This window comes from Tyto alba, unplaced genomic scaffold, assembly GCF_018691265.1.
Source record: "Tyto alba isolate M040663 unplaced genomic scaffold, T.alba_DEE_v4.0 Super-Scaffold_20, whole genome shotgun sequence".
In the NCBI taxonomy this organism is placed as follows: Eukaryota; Metazoa; Chordata; class Aves; order Strigiformes; family Tytonidae; genus Tyto; species Tyto alba.
In genome coordinates, this window is record NW_024881283.1 from 7,903,927 (window position 1) to 7,923,436 (window position 19,510).

The 19,510-nt window shown below is 45.9% G+C and overlaps 2 protein-coding genes and 1 long non-coding RNA gene across 5 annotated transcripts; 2 read left to right on the plus strand and 1 right to left on the minus strand.

The window, feature by feature from the left end:
- Nucleotides 1–487: 487 nt before the first annotated feature.
- On the minus strand, nt 488–5,121 carry PNRC2 (proline rich nuclear receptor coactivator 2). Of its 3 annotated transcripts, XM_033003183.2 has the most exons (4): nt 4,942–5,121; nt 3,936–3,993; nt 3,643–3,847; nt 488–2,756 (listed from the first exon to the last, which is right to left on the minus strand). In XM_033003183.2, exon 4 carries the CDS (start codon nt 2,736–2,738, stop codon nt 2,316–2,318), a length of 423 nt encoding a protein of 140 aa, XP_032859074.1. In that variant the 5' UTR covers nt 2,739–2,756; nt 3,643–3,847; nt 3,936–3,993; nt 4,942–5,121; the 3' UTR covers nt 488–2,315. The 3 variants fall into 3 exon arrangements, with proteins under 3 accessions (XP_032859074.1, XP_032859073.1, XP_032859075.1); XM_033003182.2 differs by lacking the exon at nt 3,936–3,993; XM_033003184.2 differs by lacking the exon at nt 3,936–3,993 and having other exon boundaries at nt 3,643–3,867.
- Nucleotides 5,122–5,289: 168 nt separating this feature from the next.
- On the plus strand, nt 5,290–8,698 carry LOC122153531. The gene is made up of 2 exons (XR_006165440.1): nt 5,290–5,458; nt 7,460–8,698. It is a non-coding gene; the product is annotated as an uncharacterized LOC122153531 (long non-coding RNA).
- Nucleotides 8,699–9,636: 938 nt separating this feature from the next.
- Nucleotides 9,637–19,348, plus strand: CNR2 (cannabinoid receptor 2). The gene is made up of 2 exons (XM_042793814.1): nt 9,637–12,475; nt 17,228–19,348. The coding sequence occupies exon 2, from the start codon at nt 17,295–17,297 to the stop codon at nt 18,342–18,344; it is 1,050 nt and encodes a 349-aa protein (XP_042649748.1). The 5' UTR covers nt 9,637–12,475; nt 17,228–17,294; the 3' UTR covers nt 18,345–19,348.
- Nucleotides 19,349–19,510: the final 162 nt, after the last annotated feature.

Consider the following 19,510-nt stretch of genomic DNA (forward strand, 5'->3'; position numbering starts at 1 on the left):
CAGCCGTAGCCTGTTGGAGATTGATCACCAAGCACTGAATACCCGAGGAAGTTCTTCCCTGTAGCCCAGCGCTGACCCAGTGCCCCAGCCTCAGGGGGAGCAGAGCGCAAGCGCAACCATCCTCGCCTAAGCTTAAGCAGCATCTCCTCAGAGTAGCTCATCTCCCCAGTCCAGCTTTCCTGGGCAGAGCCAGGCAGCCCCTGAGCAGGCTTTGGTTTGGGTTGGTGACATCAGTGGTCACCCCTCCCCGCGAGGGCTGCGGGTCAGGAAACCTCCCTGGCGGGGAAGCCACTTCCAGCTTGTTCTTGAGGCGGCACACAGGGCTCCCAGGCTGCTGGTTCTTACCAGGTAAAAGGAATCTTAAAGTTTCTCAGCAGTTAAGGATAAAAAAGGGGGCAAAGTGTCAGAACTTCATAGAGGAAACTCCTTGAGCTGCCAAAATTACATAATCCCACATTTTCATTACTGTCTCATAATAAATAGATGCTTTTAGGGGGTGAAAAGTTTAGTTTATTTAAATTTTTGTTGCTTCCAATTTGTACATATACCATTAATAATTGACAATTTGAAGTTGAGATTAATAATTGACAATTTAAAGTTGAATAAACACAATTGTAACTGGGATACAGCTCCTACACTTGTGACAGTCCAGGTCTCACAAAGTTTAAAAACTGCCAATTCCATCATATTTGGAGCAATAGATTTGTAAACATTTGACCAGCTGCATTTCGAATGTACAGAAAGACATCTCAAAGAACACTTCACAATCTGCGAAATTCCCTTTCAAGTTAAAGCACTTTTAGTAATTACTGTTTTGAAATAACCTTGGCTTCTGTTACCACAATTGAGTTGTTTCTGTCACAGCACTGACTGCTGTGCGCTGGCACCTGCCCCTGTCCTGAAGCTGACAGATTGTGGCAAATAGTGGGACCAAATCATGATGCAGCATTCATGCACTGGAGAATCAGAAAACTTAAAATACTTCAGTTTTATCAAGTACCAAAACTCAGCCATTTGCATTTCTTGTGAAACAGCTGATTTTGAACACCTGTTTTTCCCATCATTTAATACATACTTCTATACATTCAGAACAAGTATCTTGAACTTGAGCAGCTTTTTTTTTTTATTTTTATTATTTTATTAAAAAATTCTAAATAAGCCTCTTTTGCACTGAGTTTACTTTAAAAAATGAGCTCACAACCAAGTAAAACGTGCATAATCACTGTATGTTAAGTGCAAGGGCACAGCCACAAATATTTTGTGTTTTTTTAAACAAAATATTTTTTTTAAAATCAGGCCATGTACTCAACATGGTCATCTTACATTCAGCAGTTTTGTACTAAAAATACTTCTGTGCAGGAAAGCCCAGCATAAATTTACATATGCTACAAAGTTTTACATTTATTTACATGGCTCTGTCTTCCCTTACATAATTAAAACATTTTAATACCTGTCACAAGCTACTGAACCTTAAGACAATTATTACAGGGTAACCAATTTAAGACCAGTCTAAGTAACTACTCCACTTTTCTTCACAATTTTAAAAACTGATACAAAAACGTATTTTAGAACTCATCAGTGCAATGGGAATACAAAGGATTTTTTGGCAGTCATCTGGCAACACAATGTCATTAGTTGGCACAGTCAGATTTCAGTGAAGTATTGCTAGAGCTGGAGAGAGGCAGCTACAGATTTGCCTGATGTGTTCTTCCATCCTTTCAAGAACATGCACCGACGTTTCCTACGCCTCAGTTTTAGTCACAGGCTTGAAATGCTTGTCTGCCAATCCCAGAGTGCCAAATAAAGCTCACAGGTAAAAACAAGAGAAGAATCTGCTTTACCTCATGCCTAGGTGGGGGTCTCCTGCTCAGCAAATCTGTTCTGCAGTTTTTATTTAGCAAATTTTACACCAAGTTTGAAAAGCAGCAAAGTACCTGACTAAAGCTTTCAGTGCATTTTTTTCCAGTTAATGCTACATTAAGTTAGGTAAAAGCTGGTTTTCTAACACCATACCAGAAGTAGTCACAATTCCAATTTTGGGAGACAGTCCCATTTAATCTTAAAATAAATGGTGACTGTTCAAGGATTTGATGAGATTGATTATAGACATTACTTATTTCACAGTGAACACAACACACAACTTTTGAGGTAAAACTTTAGGGCAATATAAACTTCCACCTGCTTCTCTGCCAAGTGAGTACATGCAGCAAGAAATCTAAGTTCTGTACACCTGCGCATCTGGAGTTAGGAATAACAATTCTCAAATTTGAAACCCTGTAAATTTAAATAACTTTAAAAATATGAAAAGTTACATCTCAAGCCTGGACTTTAAGTAATGTTTTAAGCTGAAATGTCATCATTTCTTTATCAGAAGGTTTAAAAGAAACGGGTACCCAGTGGCTTGGTGGCTTAGGAAGAACACTTGGTGAGGGTGGCTCACTAAATTTTGCTCCAGCATAGTTCTGATTGGTTTGAGGTGTGAAAAACAGGTTGCGATTCGATAAAGTAGGACTCCAATTCTGATTATTGGGGAAATGAACATTGTTCTTTCCCCCTTTTTGCATGGCCTGCCATGCACCCGATGAGGAGTTGCATCCGTGTCCTCTTTCTTTCTTCATATAGGTTTTCATCTGCGAATTCTGGTCTTTATTCTTCTGCCTGTTTTTAAGTTGTTGATGGTTCTTGGTGGTACTTCGAGATTGGGGAACTGAAATGTTGAATCTTTCTCCACCACCCATCTTCAACTTAAATGTCACCTGTAAATATGGGGAAAAGTCACTGAAGTTTGCATTACTACTTTTTTTTTTTTAACAGAAAGTATTTCAGAGAATTTCTGGATTCTAAGCAAGGGGACTAAAATCAGTCTAACCAAAACATATCAATTGAAAGCAGTATTTTTTCTCCTTTACTGGATGCCACTTCAGTAATACCTAAGAACCTAATGCTCGATTTGAATTCAGGTGAAGGAAACAACTGTTTCTCCTTCAAATTTGGGAAAAAAAGCTGCAACAATTCAGAGAATTCTAAGTCACTTTGTCTCTTACGTGTTAAAGATGACTATATTTTTGTAGCATATGTAGCATATTCAGTTCTAATTCATGACAACTGAATTACAATGCAGCATATCTTCCAAGCGGGAGATTACTGACTCTGTTCTGCTGCTGATGACTGACCAGCAACATCATCTACCAATTCATCCTTCAGGAACTGTACCCTAGTCCCTGTAACAGTCACAGCCTTCTCTACCTAGCTATGAAAAGCTGATCCTCCAGGAAGCCCAACTCCTAAATACACCACATTCCTCCTCAACAAAAGGTGTTACTGAAGAATGTGAAAGGTATGTTACTTGCAAAATACAGTGCCAAATTTAAGGTATTAGTATTTACTCCTGAAGACATTTAAACCAAGCTTCTTACACCTAAAGATCTGGACAAAGCTTGCACTGATAAAGCCACTCCCTAGGCCTTTTGGTAAACCCAAGAATTACTCTGATAAACCCATAGTAAACTGAAAACAACCTCAAATGGAAAGCAGCCATTTGTAACTGAACTTCCAAAGCAGACAGCCAGATACTATCACAATGTATTTGGCACCTTCATGCTGATTCTCCTACTGAGATTCTCCTCTCCCACTCCCATTTACCTTTCAGTTGTCTTCTCAGATTCCACACTCTCCAACTCTTGCCCCCTTTCTTGCTTCCAAGCCTGAAAGAGTAGGTGCTGCCTTTTGCTGGACTCCTTCCTTTGGCTAGGAATAGAAGTTTTCATGGGCTGATTTGCTGTATTCAGCCAGGTAGCCGAGCCCCACATCGGATTCTCGGCACAGAAGCTCCAAGGGAGAAGTCCCACTGCATAAATGAGAATGAAGCTTGAATTCAGGTTAGGGAAGCAATTGTTTCCCTTTCAAATTCGGGGAAAAAAAAAAAAAAAAACAACCTGATATTATTCAGAGAACTCAGTCAGTTGTGCCTCATTTGCTAAAGACTACAGTATACTGAAAAGGAAAAAAAAAAAAAAAACACAACAACATAACACACCAAAAGACATGGCAGTATTTATCTATTTACATAAACGTCACCATCACACTTAGTATTTCACGAAGAATAGCATTTTTATCATGCTCTCTATATAGCTCAGTATTTTAATAGGCAAGCAAGAACTGTATCTTCTTTCAATAGAGAAAAACTCCACGCACAATGGAAAATACTTTAGGGCGAACGGTTAGGACACTAGCGTTTCAGTGCATCGATCGAGCACAAAGAAACCCTCTCCGAAAACTGCCCCTCGGGAAGTCACCCGCCTAACCGGGCGCACAGCAGGAAAGCACCGCCCGGGATTACTGCGACCAGATACTGACCCTAAATGTCCCAACACCTCCCATAAAACCAATCGCACCCCCAAATCCTCCTCCAGCCATTACAACAGAGCTCTGTTTCTCAGCTATCAGCTTCCACCTTCGTTAGCAAAGTAGTTCCTTAACCCTTACACTAATTTCCTGTTTAGCCTATGGCTCATCCTCTCCTGAAATATTTTAAAGCACTCCAATCTGTTCACCTCCCCCTAACCGATGTGTCATTTTCAGAGTCATCAGCACCCCCCGTCCATCCCTCCCCAAAAGCTCCAAGAAGAGCCGCCCATCATCTTTTCCAGCTTTCGCCTTGTTGCGACGGAAACTAAGAGCCGAGAAAACGTCCTTAACACAATCCAAGCTGCTGTTTGCTCCCACCGGAGCGGCCCTCAAGAGGCTCGGCGCTTGCCACAGCTCCATCTGTTTGTCTCCAAGCTTTCTTCCTCCTCTTACCTACAACTCCCGTCCCTCGCCCCGCCTGACCCCTCGGGGAGCCGGGAACCCCCGTCCTCACTCCCCCAACAATGGAGTAGCCCAGCGAGCACAACATGGCGGCGACAGCGCTCGGCCCTTCCCGCACCGCTCCTCCCTTACCGACTTCTGTCCGTCTTGTTTGCCCACAAGCACAGACACACACACAGGGGCTTTTAGGCACCGACCCCGCTGTTCCTCCGCCGACACTCTCCGACACCGCCCCCCCCCCTCAAAGCACAGACCGAACCGCTCCACCAGCTCGCTGCCCCTCCAGCTCCCACACAAAATGGCGGCCGCTTCCCTACGCCGTATAACACCCTCACCCTCCTCCCCCCTCCCCTCACCGCCCTGCTACAGCCAATGGGAGCGCGCTGCCCGCTCCATCCGCCAATGGGAGCTAAGCCCCGCCTGTTGCCAGGAGGGGTCGGGGCAGACTGGCCTCCGCGGGGCCGCCGTTTGAATCTCCTCAGCGCAGGGCAGCTCGGGAGCGCGGCCGTCCCGGGGCCGCGGCCCTTTGTCCCGGGGCCGGTCCTGCCGCCGAGCACGGCCCGAGGGTCCCCGGCCTGCGCTCCCCCAACCCTCCCCCGGCCACGCAGACAGCTTCCCCAGCCTCGCTCGGGAATTAACAAGACAAAAGGTGAGGGAGGAGGGGTGGGGGGGTAGGGGGTGGAAGGGGTGTTCCCGTGCCAGCTGCCGCTTGGGGGTTCAAAGAGGTAAAATAATAAAAAAAAAAAAGCACCAAACAAAACAAAACAAAACAAACCTAAAACACACCACCCCCCTCTGGCTGTAAGAGGGATCCCGGGAGCGGAACAGCGAACAAAGAGCAAAATCCAGCCCCGCAGAGATCCCCCCTCAGCTTTCAGATCTCCCAGCGTGGGGTTCTTTTAGCCCGTACCCCACACCTGCATTCATTTAAATTAATTCAACATTTTAATTATGAAAAATAATTTAGAGATCTCTTTAAATGTCAACATGTAGGGAAATGCATGAAGGGAAAAACTTCCACAGGTATAAACTACTGTTGTAGGAAGGAGGAAGGGACTCAAAACTGCAGAGCCCCTGGCTCTGTCTGCTATGTGTTTATATTCACATACCATTATTTTGCCTCAAGGGATTGTTTCTACCGAAATCCAGGAGATTGGGCGTTTACCATGTGCAGGCTGAATGAAAATTACATGTACATAAGAAACCTGCACACTTAAGAGAGCTCCTGGCTCCCTGTCAACCACTGAGGGGCCAACCAAGCACTGAACACTGAATTAAGGGTCATAAAAAGGAATCTCAAAAGGAAATTAAAAGCAACTAATTCAGTTTAAACACCAGGCAGAGGGAAGCACTTAACAACAAACAGTCAGAGTTTTAAATTTTGAGATATAGACAGACACCTTGAGTTCAGTGAGGTACCCTGCATTTTTAGCTACAGAATTAAAAAATTACTCATCTCCTTTATCTGTAAACCATTTAAAACAGCTGGTTTCTTACTCACCAGCACCTAATATTACAGGGCTTTGACCCACCACAGGGTCTTCAGGCACTAACAGGACAAAGGCAAGTACTCCAAAGAGAAGCTGCATCTTTAAGAAGTTTGTATTTCATTATGCAGTGTTATTGAAAAAGATATGGTATGTTTTAATATACAAGATGTGTTGACATAACTAAACCCAGACCTTTGTTCATATTCTTTATTGTATGTTTGCATAAATCAAGCTGAGATTAGTTTGTTTTCCTCCCTTTGCTTTGTGTTTCTTGGCACAATGTTATGGCTAAGATCCTCTTAGTAGCTTTCATTTAGCTAGAAGACAACAGTATCTGCTGTAACCAATTAAGCCTTGAAATTCCTCTAATCATCTCAAACTACTATAATGCACATCAGCAGATTTTTGCTTTGGTTCTATCTTTAGTGTGTTTATATCTGCTAAAACTATCATCTCATCTCAGTGTGTAGATGTTTTTAAGTCAGGACATATCACAGATTTGGAAATAGCTTTTCACTGGCTGCAAATGTGCTCTCGTCTGGGGAACAAAACAACCGTGTACTTTTCCAGTCAGATCAAGGATGACACAAGGTCTGGCAGTTGTTCCTCACTATCTTTTAGATATTTCAAAATACATCTTGTCTTTCAGAATTTTTTTTTTTTGGGTCAGGCTGACACATTTAGCCAGAGGGAAGCAGGAAATGTCAATGATAAACCAGTTCTGTACTTGTGCAGAAGCTGTTTCACTGAAACACACCAGGAAGCCAGTTGAATGCTACACTAAAATTGTGTCATTCAAAGTTCAAGCTGGAACACAAGGGGTATTTTTTAAATCAAAAGGGCAGGCAGTCCAAAATATCCAAACCACCACAATGCCCAACTTGCAAGCAAAGAGAAAGTTACCCATGCTTCACACTTCAGCTGCTAAAACCTTAGGCAGGTTTCCTTGCCTGCAGTGGAAGAAAAGGTGATATTCCCAGAGCTACAACCACCCTAACATGTACAGAGGCACTCAAGTGCCTGCTATGTCCTGAGGATACAGCACAGACTCAGTCCCAGGGTTCAGTCTTAATTCCTTATCATCAATATCTAAGATTCCTTCAAGAGAAGCTACTTCATTCCCTCAAATACCAATTTTTAAACCCTCTTTCTTTTTTCAGTGGCCTCAACAGAAGACTTCTTGTTACAAAGCCTCTGGCACTATATTCACTTCAGTTACGCATGGGCAGACTGTCTGGGCTGCAGCGAGATGTGAGCTGCCTCCAGGAGCAGCTTATGCCCACCGTTGCTGCCACTCAGCCCTCCATCTGCTAAAGACAAGGTCCAAGAGGCAATGCCCTTAAACATGCTACTTGAGCAGGGCAGTACCTCCAAACCTGACTTTGCTACGCATTGCCACGTGGCAACACAGACTCAATGACCTCAGCTCCACTACACCTTTGCTACACGTTCTTATAACCTATTGTACATTTTCTATTGTGCAACTGTCTGCTCAGTCTGGATTATTCTGCTTCCTCCAGGTAATCCAAGACCAACTGCAATAACTTCTGAGTTTCCTCATGTTCCCAGGCATCTAGTTTCTTCAGTAGTATCTACATTACTCAAATCCTCCTCTCATCCCTCCACTATACTTTTGCTGCCACAGTGACAACAACCCAAGGTTTTCCCTAGCCACTATTATTTTTCACTTGGCATCTCCATTCCCTCTTACAGCAAGTGTTAACAGCCTCCCAGGGAAGCGGCTCCATCTGTGCTGGCATTGCAACAACTAGCAATTTGCACAGAAGTTGCAGCGAAGACAGAGTCCCCAGAGCTTCATTAGCCACAAACTTAAATGCTTCCAGCTGTGATCAAGATGGATCTAACCATGCACATATTCACACCAAAGCATTTCAGTGGAACTACCTACTGATGGATACTGCAGGAAGTAAGCAGCACAAATGAATCATTTGTTAAGTCAATAGTGAACCATCACCCCAGTTTTATTCCACAGGTGACCAGCTTCCGGTGGTACGTGATTTTTAGAGCCATAAAAAGTAAACACCTTGGGGTTACTAAGAATCCCATGACACATTTCAAGCTAGTTAGATGTTTTCATCTGAGCCAAATATTAACTGGGGTAACAATCTACCTAAGATTTCCTCCTGTGGGGAATACATTGAGTTTGTATTTTCTTAAAAATCTGCTCAAAGTAGTGAGTATACAGTAACATTTAGAATATCCTTTATTGTATTTAGCAGAGTACCCCTGTTTCTCAATTAAAATAAAGCTCAGGAAATCCACAGCAGTGATCTACAGAAATTAAGTGGATATTTAAATCTCCCCAACATAAAATAGAGAAGAGGTACAAGGCAAGCACCCCAACAATTCAATAAAACTATGTGCTTTAATTGCTTAAAGCTCCTTTTAAGTCTGTTGTTAAATAAAGCAGAGGCAGGATACCTAAAGATACTTTCTATATAAGCTGTAGATGTGAATTAAGTCAGTGTCCATCAGTACCCAAGTTGCTTCATCACCAGAATAAGAGATTCTTCCTCTGTGCTGCTGAAGCCAGTTACATGCTCAGGAGTATTTCTGAGAACGTACCTCCCATGCATGACTGCAGCATGCACATTTGTATATATACATATACACAGAACAAAACAAACTCAGTAACGAGAGTAAGAACACCATGGAGACACACAGATCATTGGAGATCAGTCATCCAGGCCCTGAGCTTTATGACCCAGGGGGGTTTAAAGGGCTTGTGCGAAAGCAGCTTCATTGATGAACTTTGTAAATAAAAGCACATCCAGGCATGACTCCTGAGTCACACCCTGTAGGTTTTCTGTCTCTACAGCTCTTTGTTCAAATCCACACCAGTAGAGAGTCACAAAAGCCTGCAGGAACCTTCGGCCCATTTAAGTCAATATACCAGTTTCATACCCTATCAGCAGGAGAAACATTTCCACCTTCAACCCACTTCACAGCACAAGAGTAAGCAGAGGTGTTCCCCAGCAGGTCAGCTCACCCAGGGCACAGGCACTGCCCTTACAGGGATAGATGGCAAAGTCATCAGCCAAGCCCTGCTTTGCTCACATGAGCTATGCTATACAAGAGACTAAATTTGGTTTCTTTCCAAGTGTTTCCTCTAAGAATGCAGTAAAAAGTCACACTGGCTCTCTGATTCACACCTTATCAACATGAGCAGTGCCTCCACCCTCAGCCCTGTATGGGCCACTCAATTTTCAAATTCAGCCCCACCAAAGTCAGGGAAATACAAACAAGTCACTGTCCTCCCACAACACATAACCAGCTTTCTGCAAGCGCTAGTGACTAAGTGCCCCATCACGAGCTGTGTCCTAACAGCAGCCCCAGGGGTTGTTTCCTGCTGCTCAGGAAACAGAGACACTAACACCTGAGCAAGACCAAGCTCATGAACCCTTTTCCCCACAGCTTTTCTTTGAGCTTTCCCTCTAGCACACTGCAGGACCAGAGCTAACAGCTCACACAGCCCCAGCCCATCCTGCACCCCAGCAAGCTGGGGTGCCCCTGGCCCTCCACCAGCCAGACACCTCTGCAGCCAGAGCTAGTACCTGTATAAGGTCTGCAGGGCAGGCTCCCTTCCAAGGTCATCTTCCCCCCCCTTACCAGTTCTGCTCAGCCTTAGTCACTTGGAGAGATCTAGTATAGCTACTAGCAGCAAGACAAGAAATACAAACTGCTGCTAAGACTATCCTGAAGAGTTTAAGCAAAACCCCACACTACTATCTACAGAACTACCCAGTTATACCTGGCTGTGCTTCTGGCTTAAATACTATAAAAATCAGGTGCACTGAATTCAGGCAACCCCACCCAGCTGGGCAAGAGGCAATTTAAAGCCCACCCAGCCAAGGCAGTCTCTTAGAGCCCTCTTTCAGTGATGGTGTGCTTTTAGTTCCCAATAGTTATGAGTTGACTGTACTTCTGCTCAGTGCAAGCAGGCAAAACTACAAAAGCAGAACATGACCTTTATGGGAATGTAAAGCTGATTATTGATCCCAAATGTTGATCTTGGTATGGGGGATTTCCCAAAGTGGAGCTATTCACAGCTGTGTTAGATGCAGCTGATGCCAAGGGAAAAAATCCAAGTCAGAGGGGAACAAAAGGCCCTTACGTTACAGAAGTCAGCCTTTAATGGTTTTCTTTTACTCTGGCAGGACAACTTTTGCTATAAAAGAGAGTCCAGAAACCAAATTACAAGCTTCTAGCTATGCTGCAGTAATAATGTTTCTTTCTTATATCACACACTCCTTTGACAGAGCAGATCTCTCTGCAGATAAAGGAAACTTAGGTCTGTATTTCACAGGATCTTGCTGGATGTGAAGCTGTGACAGCAGGGAATATTTTGGGGCTGAGTGCTGCTTTTCTAACTCAGGACTAGTATAAAGTATCTTTCTGGTTTTCAATAGCTCTTTACAGTCTTGTGTTTTTTATTGCAAAGGAAAATTTGTCCATAGAAACCGAAAAGGAAGCTGTTATTTTTTGAAACAGAGCTTATAACCTGCCTCTTCTCCTTTGCTTGTACAATTGCCTGTGATGCTTTTCATCTTTATTGTGGTTTCCACACGTGAGATCCAGAGAGGGGCTTTCAAAACCACCCTGCCCCGAGCAGCATGGAAAGGGTCAGACAGATCCCAGGTCTCAGCCATGCCTGAGTGCACCCGCGAGCAGGGGAACCCCCTGTTCCCGGCCAGGGGCCAAGAGGAAGAGCTGGGTTCCCAATTCTGCCTCTTTCTCAAGCGTCGGCAGGCTGATGTCCCCACGAGTGTTGCAGGCTCCCCTGGAGAGGGCAGCCGAGCATTGCTGAATGCGGGCGCACGGCTGAGCTCCAGCAGCTGCTGGGAAACTCCTGAGCCACAAATCATGGCAGAGGGGAAACATGCGAAGTGAAGATTTGGAGAGCAGGAGATGTTAACAGCTATTCAAAACCATCACGAATCCACTGAATGGGGAGACCTGGGATCCAAGCAGGAGGGAAGGTTGAGTTCCTGCTTGGGAGAAGACAGGATGATGGTGCTGGGATGGGGCTGCAGGAGGAGGTTGCAGGATGTCAGAGCAGGGCCAGCGGCGGGGCAGGTTACATCCAGGGGCTAAGGAGCACGGCCTTTCCTTTGCAGCCAGCGCAGCATGTGTTCCCCACTACAGGTTGTGTGGTCTTTACCCAGCCATAATGTGGCTAATTCCTTTGGGATTTGAGGCAAACTTGCCTCTACCCACCAACACAAAGCCATGAGTAACAGGCAGTATTCTCCCTGGTGCTCTGGTGTCACCCGGCAGCCGTCCCTGCTTTCCAGCAGCAACAGCACAACCTGCAAATAACCAGCTGCAGGCTGCTGCTGCCCAGCTGAGAAGAAGTGGTTAGCTGCAAGGAAGGATAGGTGAGAGCAGGTAGAGCAGAGACCTCAGCCTCTGCAGCCCTGGGTCCATCATGACCACAGGTGTATGATTGTGTAACTTAAGACCTTAAGCCATGTCCTTTCCCTTCCACTTGCAAAGAGAACATCACCTTACTCTTCTGGCATTAGCAGAGCACATTTCTGTGCTCAAGATACAGAGCAGTGTCTTGCCCAATTTCAGGGGCACTGAGAGGTGGGGTTCTTGCTGTTAATGGTGCTGGCAAGCACGCAGACAGCAGGTTTCTAGGCTTGCCCTGAGACCTGCACACAGCTAGGTATATCCAGATTTTCCATGTCTGCCTTCTAGCTCTTTTCCTTTCCCTCCTCTTCCACTTCCCCAGAGAAATCGGGAAAAGACTCTCAATGTCTCTTGCCTCAAACACTGCAGGTACATGGAGGAATCAGAGGGACTGAGCAAATTATTTTAGTGAGTCTGAGAGTTAGGGTAGTTGTGAGATGCGGCACTAGCAGCCAGAAGCAGAACAGAAGACCCAGAGGGGAAGTGGGGAAGGAAAGAAAACCTGACACACATTCACCGAAAGAATGCGAAAGAGATCAAGAAACCAGAGGAAGGATTTGCGCTGATGGATTTCCAGCCCAGGGGAATAAACCAGAATGGTATGAGACACCCAGATGAAACCAGAAGTGATGTGAAAGGAGAGGGAAGCAGGCGCTGTCCACAGCTGCACAAACTGCCCTGAGAGCTGGAGGGATGGGAAGCCCCCGAGCATCTCCAGCCCACAACGCGAGCGAGAGGAGGTGAGTGGTTTGCGTTTGCTAACCCGTGGGGAGATCCTGCAGCCAAGGATCCTTTTTCTCACAGTAAAACACATCGTACCTTTGAGTCCATGGTGCTGACACACACACGCAGTCTGGGGAGACTCTGCCATGCAGGGTTTTTCACGGGGATATTCCCAATGTTATTCACTGTTTTTTAGAATGAACATTTTCTTAATGAGAACACAAAAGGTAAGTGTTTAAATAGCAGACTGGGAACTAACTCTTTACAGCTCATTTTAGGAAATGTTAATGTTGGATATGTCAGAGGTATTTCCAAATGTCTTGCAAGCACGAGTATGATACTGAGTTTTCAGGCTGAGCATTCTGCATAAGTCAGTGTTTATTGTGATTCCGCGTGTGGTGGTTTTGATGGAGTAAGAGAAGCTCTGTTTTGCCATGCTTTGTACCCAAACTAGCATTCGCAGTGCTGATCTGCACCTACACAACCCTGTGCTTTGAATGCTGTCACCCCAAGCAGTCACACATGGACAGAACTGGACCCTGAATAGAAATAAAGCAAATAATCTTCAGTGTGGCATTTGTGCCAGCCAGTTCTTAGATCAGGGACGTAACTCCACTTGGCATTATTTAATATGGTTGGAAGGACAAACCGGGATGAACAGCTATTTCCAAAATAATGGCAAAACTTCTCCTGCAACTAAAACAAGAAATTGTGTACAAACTAAAATATTTGTAAAGCAAAAGATACTTATTTTGCTTTTCAGGAAGTGAAATGTCCAAGCATTAATGACAATTTTTGCATAAATCACTTCACTTGTTTATATTAGGTGATCACTTAAGACATTTTATTTTACTGTAAAGATCAAATCTCTCAGAAATTCTGGCAATGAAATATTCAAGACCAGCACTCTCACAGTGCTGCAGGCACATTGCACTGGCTGATTGCAGCAGGAAAATTTAATTTTACATTATCTAAGCAACCGATATGTTAACTTATTAATCACAAGGATTCTGAGATGTCTCTGTTAATGAAGAAACCATACCAAGTGATATCAGAAACTGTGCTGCTGCGTGCAAGGCGGTGTAGGTCTGACAGCTGAAATCAATTGCAGCAATGCACTGAAATGGAAAAGGACTTTTTCACTTGTAGATTTAATTTCCACCGAAGCCAGTGAAGTTATTAGGCTGGAGTGAATGGACTCACAAGCAGATCTAACAAGGGGAAGGTTTCTTTGCTGCTTCTGGGCACTTTTCAGACAGTGAGGCTGTATCAGGAATATATTGCATTCCCAAATGTCTTAACTGCACTTTGTTCCTAATAGCTGGGCTTGTAGTTCATTCAGTGCTTTGCCTCCATTTGCTGCCTTCTGGGGCTATTGTTATCGACACTGTCTGGGGGGTTCTCCATTGCAAGAGATGGGGTTTCCATTGCTTTATTTTGGCAGAATATTCCCCACTCTGAGAGATCCTGCTGGCAGTAGACACGTTGGTATGCTGGGAGGAGAGTTAATCCTGTGCAGAGGCCCAGGAAATCCCGGCTTGGCTCCTGCAGCTCCCAGGGACCCTGTCCCTCTGTGCCACAGTCTCCTGGCTCTGAAGGAGGGCAAGAAGCCCCTTCACTTTTTCTTGCTGAGCTGAAACATCAGCCTGGCAGGCAGGGACTCTGGGTTGGGTGGGCTGCTTGTGGTGGGGATGCCCAGTGATGCCTGGGGCTGTAATTCCCAGGGAGGTGGAGCTGCTGCCCCTCGGAAGGGGGTCTCCACCCTGGAAGTGGGACTTGCCCCATGGAGGATGCTGCAGATCAACTCTCCTCTGGGATCCAGATACAGGCTGGCTTGTTTCCCAGGAGCTGAAGCATACAGGAGGCAGTGGGCATGAACTAACAAATGGTTGAATCCAGGAGCCCATGTGACAAGAGAAAGATGTCCCCCAGGCAGGAAAAAGCAGCCTTATGGTCAAAAAAAAAAAGGGACAGGCAATGCAAGGAGAGGGGCTTTTGGCACTGCCTATGTTTTCACTCTCTGGAGCCTCTGCAGAAGAGATCTTGTACTGGAGCAAAGCCCTGTGCTTTCCCTCACAGACACAGGAGCTGGAAGGAGGATTTGGGGAGCTCAGTCAAAATTGCAAAGAGATTTGTCCTTGTCATTCAGCCTGAGACACAACAGATGTGGGAAGAGAAGGTCTGGGCTGACTGGCTGATTGCTACGAGCCCAGCACAATATTTGAACATGAGGGCTTAACTGAATTATGTCAGCCTAACAGAGGGAGCTGTACCAGAACAGTCAGTGCAGGAGTTATTTTGCCATTATAACCAAATTCTCTCCCCAAGCAATGTAACATGAAGGGTAGCATTTTGCTGACCTTCAGTCTCTTGCCTAGTGTTCAGTAGTTTTCAAGTTCCTAAGTATGTTCATTGGACTTTGCACAACTGCAGATACTGAGAATTTAAGATTGTCCTGGGAATGCTGGCTGCAATTAATAGCCGGGTGATGCTGGAGTCTGCTTAATTAAGAGATGTCTTGGTTTGGACGCTGGAGTTTTGCCTGGGGAGTTTTGGATACTCAAGGAGGCAGTTGCTGCCCCGGTGGCCCCTGGTGAGCCCTGAGATATGTCAAAGTCCATCTGTCCACTAAATCCATCTCTCTCTGGAGGGAGAGATGTTGTCAGGCTTAATAACAGCAGTTATTAATTACTGCTGCACTTGGGGTGTTTCTGTGAAGAGCTGCAGGAAACAAGAGTGCTGAGATTAGAGTGCAGCATCTCCGGTCCTGCATGATTACCCCATGCCAGAGCCTGATGTAAGAGGAGAGAAGCTTGCTGCAATGCTGAGACACATTTCAGCCCAAGGTCCAGGACTCCTCCAGTCTGATACGCCAAGAAATGCAAATCAGGATTGAACTGCTCTGGCTGTAGTATGCACTGAATGCCCTACAACCACCGATGTTCAAGCCTCGACAGGCAGGCAGGAGCAAAGTGTGGGGCTCGGGCTCTTCTCCGTGACCTGGGCAGCATCTCAAGTGCTTGGGGGTATTTTGCAACTGCTGCAAAACACAGAAAAGTGATGAGTGTCAGGGGATGGGGGACTCAGCAGGGAAGGAAGTAATGAAGACATGTATAAAATACTTGTCACCACTAAGATGTTGCAGACAGAGGTTTTTAGCCTGATGGTCACTGCTGGCTATTGTCCCCTCTGAAGACAGCTGTTGCCTTTGCTGAAGTTCAAAAAAACAGACAGAGAAACCGCAGATGGTTGGCTACACATGCCTGGAGCCCAGGAGCCCAGCCCCTGCCCTGCCTGGGCACTCACCCTGCTCCCCGGGTAGCTGTAGCTGTCACACATCCTGACTGCTGTGGCTTGCACATTTTGGACATTTCCTCTTTTGAAAGAGAGCTGAGGGCAGGGAGAGACAGTGGCTTTTTTGTACTGGGGGAAAGGGAACGCTCTCAGTTCAGTGCTTTCCTCCAGCAGTGGGAACTCACAGTCCCATTACCTGGATGTGGGGTCCTGGATACTTCAAGCCAGGCAGATGCTTTCGGGAAGAGGGGGCCTGTCCCATGGGGTTTTGTAGCAGGGCAATGTGACCTGCCAGTGCATGACACATGGGACACAGCACCTCTCTGCTAATAAGGCAGCTTTAGTGTATCCGACAACAACCTCTTCATTTGTTCTCTATAACCCTGTCCAGGATGACCTTGTTCCCCCTGGTACATAAGGCAACACAAGGCAGCTGAGCCCTCGGTGAACATGCATTCGGTTTAAAGCATGAGTATAAGCAAGAGCAACAATGGAAGAAAAATAATATCTGAAGGACAAGCTCATCAGTGTAATGAAGATGGATTTAAATGCATTAAGCTGCAGAAGTGCAGAGAAAAACATGACTTTGCTGCCACAGCGTACGCTGAGCAGCTCAACATCTACCTAGGGGAAAATAAGGCATTTCCTTAGTGCTGGGCATGGACAGGGTTCTTAGGTTCAGGTGGTCTAACTCCTGCATGTCCCCATTTTATGTCCAATCTGCACTCTAACACTGATGTTAAACAAATACTTTTAATCACACTGACCAGACGGACTCATGACACAGAAGTTATGGAGGGGAGAAATGCAACTTTAATGAGGCTGAGCTTTATAAAACTGCAATGGACAAGCTGAAATATAAAACCAGTCTTGTAATTTTAAGTGTTCAGAGAGCTTTGGTAAGGAGTAAATGCTTCAAAGTGCACTTTGTGTTCCCAGATGAGCCACACTGAGTCCCTGGCAGTGCAATATCCCTCGTCCTTCTACACCCCAGCCATCTCCTGGGGCAGCTTTACTTGGACAGGCTGTTCTCCAGGGCCTGCCTGTCCCTGGCCATGGCACAGTGTCACCATGAGCAGCCCCTTCCACCGCTGATGGCCCTGAGCAGGGAATCCAGGAGGGCTAGTAAGAGCTGGCCCAGGATTTGTACAATTCTCAGCGTTGCTGCTTCCCTCTTGTGGTGAGGAAACAGCCCAAGAGACGAACATGGTACAGATTACAGATGTGTTACGGACGTGGTACCCATGGGCTGTGATAGCCGTGTCTCAGCCAAACCACTGGTGGGACAAAGCCTGGATCTCTGCTGGGAAAGTGTGGAAGCTGGCTCCAGTATTTGGGCTGTGTACCTGAAAGTAGGTCTCCCCATGCTATTTTCCTTTTGTTTGACTCTCTCTAAAGGGAGGGATGTATCTGGGTGGGTTGAATTTATTACTTGTTGTGCTCCTGTAACTCCTCTTCACCTTGGTCTTTTTCAGAGCATCTGAAGAAGTGCAGAAGGAAGCAGAAAGGCTCTTTGCAAGTTCCTAGCTACAGTTAATTACAATGGATATATGTAAGATATATGAAAACTCCTCCAAATGCAGTGTGAACGGTATGGAGTGCTTCATGGTCCTCAGCACGCAAGCACAGAAGATAAGCATTGCCACACTCTGTGGCCTCTTTGGGACACTTTGCATTTTTGAGAACTCTTTGGTGCTGTACTTGATCTTCTCTTCCCCTAGGACCAGGAGGAAGCCTTCCTACCTCTTTATCAGCAGCCTGGCCTTGGCTGACATCCTGGCCAGCATCATCTTCGTCTGCAGTTTTATTAACTTCCATGTCTTTAATCAAACCAATTTCTCTAAAGAAACGTTCCTGCTGCAGCTGGGAGGGGTGAACACATCCTTCTCTGCCTCCCTGAGCAGCTTGCTGCTGACGGCACTGGATCGTTACATCTCCATCAGTCGGCCCTCCGAATACAAGCTCCTCATGACAAGGAAGAGAGCGTGCATAGCCCTGGGGGTGCTCTGGGTGACATGTGCGACCATTGCTTCCCTGCCCCTCCTGGGCTGGAACTGCTGCACACTTGATTCGACCTGCTCCGAACTGTTCCCGTTTGTGGATGGCAAATATCTGTCGAGCTGGATCTGCTTCATCATGGTCCTGCTGGGGTGTATCGTCTATGCCTACACGCACGTGCTATGGAGGGCTCACCAGCACGTGGCCTACATGGAGAAGCACCAAGCACAGGTGGGAAAGCAAAACACCAGGATGAGGATGGATGTCATGCTGGCCAAGACCCTCGTCATGGTGCTGACTGTCCTCGTGCTATGCTGGTCTCCAGTCCTCATTCTTATGATCTACAGCATCTTTGCCAGGATGAGCATTCACCTGCGCAAGGTGTTTGCCTTCTGCAGCACCCTCTGCCTGCTCAATTCCATGGTGAACCCCATTATTTATGCCCTGCGGAGCAAGGAGCTATATACCTCTCTGATGATGCTCTTTTCTCGGTTCAGGAGGCAGCTGAAGGCCTCTGAGGAAAGCCCAGAAGCAGAGAGCACGAACAAGTCCTCCGTGATAGGGACCGTCTGCGAGGATGTGCACGTGATGTAGGGAGGCAACTGTGGAAAGTCTGCACTCGGGCTGACAGAAACAGCCTGGATTACTTTTCTTTTTCTTTTTTTATGGAGGTCCTGGGAGATGAGGGATCAGATGCCTGTCATGGAGCCAGCTCCTGCTGATGTTATTCTTAGATGCTGGGACATAAAGTGCACAGACTTACACAGGCATCTGGTCCCCAAGCTGCAGAGATGCCAGTGCCAAACCAGTGTGCCATCCATGAGGCAGCGGATAACACCATGCCCCAGAACAGCAGATCCTCATATTTTATGACAACTACTCCTTCCTGGCCTCCCACCTGTCCATCAGTCACCTCCTGACCCATTTTTCTTATATTCAGTGCTGTCTCCCTTACACTCCCTTAAAATATAGCTAACTTCAAATAGAACACTCCATAGACCTTCAATTTCTGTAGAAATCACCAGGCATCACATAACTCTCTCTAAACCCCTTAATTGGGCATGGGCAGAGTTGTACAAGCACCATCAGCAAAGTACTAATAGCACATCGATACATAGCAGAGGTACATCTGTTTATACCAGACTTGAATGCCATCCTGGGGTGTTATGTATTAGCAGCACAGTGAGAAAAGGTCTTCAGGTCCTGAAAAAAGGTGGCAAAGAACAGCAAGTTGTGACAAGCTCCTGCTGATGGTAGATGCCTTGCTGTATTGCATGGGAGCAGGACCAGCAGTAGCTGGAGGTACCTCGGCCCTTTCTGGGAGAGATGCAGATGGTTTATCTGGACTTACTTGCAGACGGTCCCGGCTAACTGTGTCTCACAGCATTTAGGATTGTGTTGATTCTAGCATCTAATTCTTTATGGAAAACTGAAAGGCTCTCACTGTGGTTTATGGACTTGGCCATAGTTGAGGATTTCGAGGCGAACAGGACCTGGCAGGCAGCACATTTCTTGCAGCAAATTTAAGGAGGGATAACCTGTGCCATGCAGGTGTTTGTTGGATGTTATGTGATTAAACATTAAAGCCATTTTTCAGCCTTTTGTTCCATTAACCTCTGGGACACAAACTCCTCCAGGAGATAAATTTAAGCCCAAGCTGGGGCAGATACTCTGAGCATGAGGAATTCGATAGACTTTTTTGCAAATTACACAAAAGCAGCACCTTTAGGTGTAAAACCTGCAAGGAGAGCAAAGTGGTC